Source organism: Sinocyclocheilus grahami, unplaced genomic scaffold, assembly GCF_001515645.1.
Source record: "Sinocyclocheilus grahami isolate Dianchi unplaced genomic scaffold, SAMN03320097.WGS_v1.1 scaffold1444.1, whole genome shotgun sequence".
NCBI classification, from domain to species: domain Eukaryota; kingdom Metazoa; phylum Chordata; class Actinopteri; order Cypriniformes; family Cyprinidae; genus Sinocyclocheilus; species Sinocyclocheilus grahami.
Window position 1 is genome coordinate 227,421 of NW_015506623.1, and position 1,955 is coordinate 229,375.

General features: G+C 49.9%; 1 protein-coding gene across 1 annotated transcript in view; it reads right to left on the reverse strand.

Annotated features, from left to right (window-relative positions):
• The window catches only part of trim59 (tripartite motif containing 59), a 2,970-nt gene extending 1,185 nt beyond the window's left edge, over positions 1-1,785 (reverse strand). Inside the window, exons 1-2 of the mRNA XM_016256566.1 lie at positions 1,731-1,785; positions 5-731 (exon numbers count right to left, since the gene is read on the reverse strand). Coding sequence (XP_016112052.1) covers positions 5-731; positions 1,731-1,778 — 775 coding nt within the window. The 5' untranslated portion in view covers positions 1,779-1,785. The remainder of the gene's footprint in view (positions 1-4; positions 732-1,730) is intronic.
• Between the last annotated feature and the right edge of the window lie 170 nt (positions 1,786-1,955).

Below are 1,955 nucleotides of genomic sequence, written 5' to 3' on the forward strand. Positions count from 1 at the left end.
GAGCTGAGGGACAGCAGCTCGCTGTGCTGCTCCTGCATGTCCTTCACCTGCTGGATGAGCGGATCGTAAGCGCTGGCTAGCAGCACGCTCGCCCGGTCCAGAGCCTGCAGGAACCGCTCCTCCTTCTGAGCCAGGATGAGGTCAAGGCCCTGGAAAAACCGTGACACGACCTCGCGGTCATTCTGAACCAAAGCGTGGCTGCGTTCTTTCTCCTGCGCCAGGCGTTCGGCCAGACCGCAGACCTCCTCCCAGCGCAGGCTCTCCGTCAGCCGGCTCTGGGCGCCGCGTTCCTTCACGCAGGCCGTCTGGAGGTCGTCGATGGCGTGGCCTTGGTGCTGGCCGACCGTCAGACAGAAGCCGCAGATGAGCTTGCGGTCCTGGACGCAGTAGACGTTGAGAGGCTGGCGCGGGTGCTCGGGGCAGGCGGGGGGTCGCTCGCGCTGGTACTTCTCCACGATGGCCCGCAGGCAGACGTTGACCGGCAGCGCGTCCACGCCGTTAGTGGGCAGCTCCACCACGCTGCGGCAGCTGGGGCACTTGAGCGGCAGACGCAGGGGGCGCCAGATGGAGAAACTGACGGAGACCTGCAGCACATTCTTCAGACAGCTCCTGCAGAAGGTGTGCGAGCAGGGCAACACTCTGGGGTCCGAGAAGAGAGCGTAGCACACCGAACACGTCAGATCCTCCTCCAGATCATCCATCATGGCGAATGCAGCCAGCAGCGGTTTCCCCTGAAAAGAGATTCAGATGTCAATAATTTATAAAGATGCAAGTGGTCTTTCTCAGGTTTATATTCAGAACTGCCCACGTATCATTCATAAAGCTTTATAGATCAGTTTATTTCAAATGTGTGTTGAACTGTTGGTGACCCAGGGCTTGATTTGGGGTTGTTCACCCAAGAACCGGTGAACAGCTCTGCTTCGTGGGATTTCAAGACTCGAAGTCATCTTCAAAACACAGATATTTTCAATGAAGCCTGAGACTTCTGTTTGACACTTTAAACCATGTGTAAACTTCATTCAAATCTGCTTCATTTGTGTGAAGATGAACGCAAGTCTGCTGGGTTTGGAGGGACCTGAGGGAGAGTGAAGGAATGATCAGCTGCACTAACCCTAGAAGTAGTGCTCACTGGATGGAACAACCTACTGAGTGCTCAAGTGACAAAACACATGTCTAAAAAAAAGTACTTTTAAAAGTAGATTTTTGTAAAAGACGTGATCATAATGTTTTACTATGTCTATGTCCATTGGGGACTTGTTACCTTGCTGTTTTAGTGCAGATTGTTTTATTCTGGTCACAGACCTTAAATCTTGTATTAATATAAAGGGTAGCTTTGTTTTTAAAATGATGAGCGTGTAAACCGCAGCCAGACAGTTTCAGACCGACTGAAGGCTGGCTGGGGTCTGGAGCACACAGAGCCCCGCTGTGACAACTTGCCCCATCGCTGTGCTACTCGATCAACTTATTTGTTTTATTTTAATATTAATACAAGCTAAATATCAATACAGTCAAATATAAGCACTCTCTGTTTCAATTAATTTAACACAAATATATTTATTGACGTACTGATGAGTAAGGCGACGTCACCGAAACAGAACAGCTAGCAGAAGTTCTTCAAGCACCATCAACATGCTCATTACCCAGACAACGTAATTAACATTAGAAACCGATTAGGACTCAGGACTCGGACAATGTAGAAACATGTTAAAGACAGAAATAAGCGCTCTGACCGTCAGAAGCAGTGCGAGTCCAGCGGAATGACAACACGGCATGCGCATGCGCACACTCACTGCTGTCCACCAATCACAGCTCTGGATTCAACGCGTCTTCAATACAATACTTGTTGCGTCTTAAGAGGAGGAATGTGATTGGTGGAAAGTTGATGTTGAAACCCGCATGTCCGTTATAACTGTGTGAGTGAGAGAGAGTGTGTGTGTGTGTGAGAGAGAGAGAGA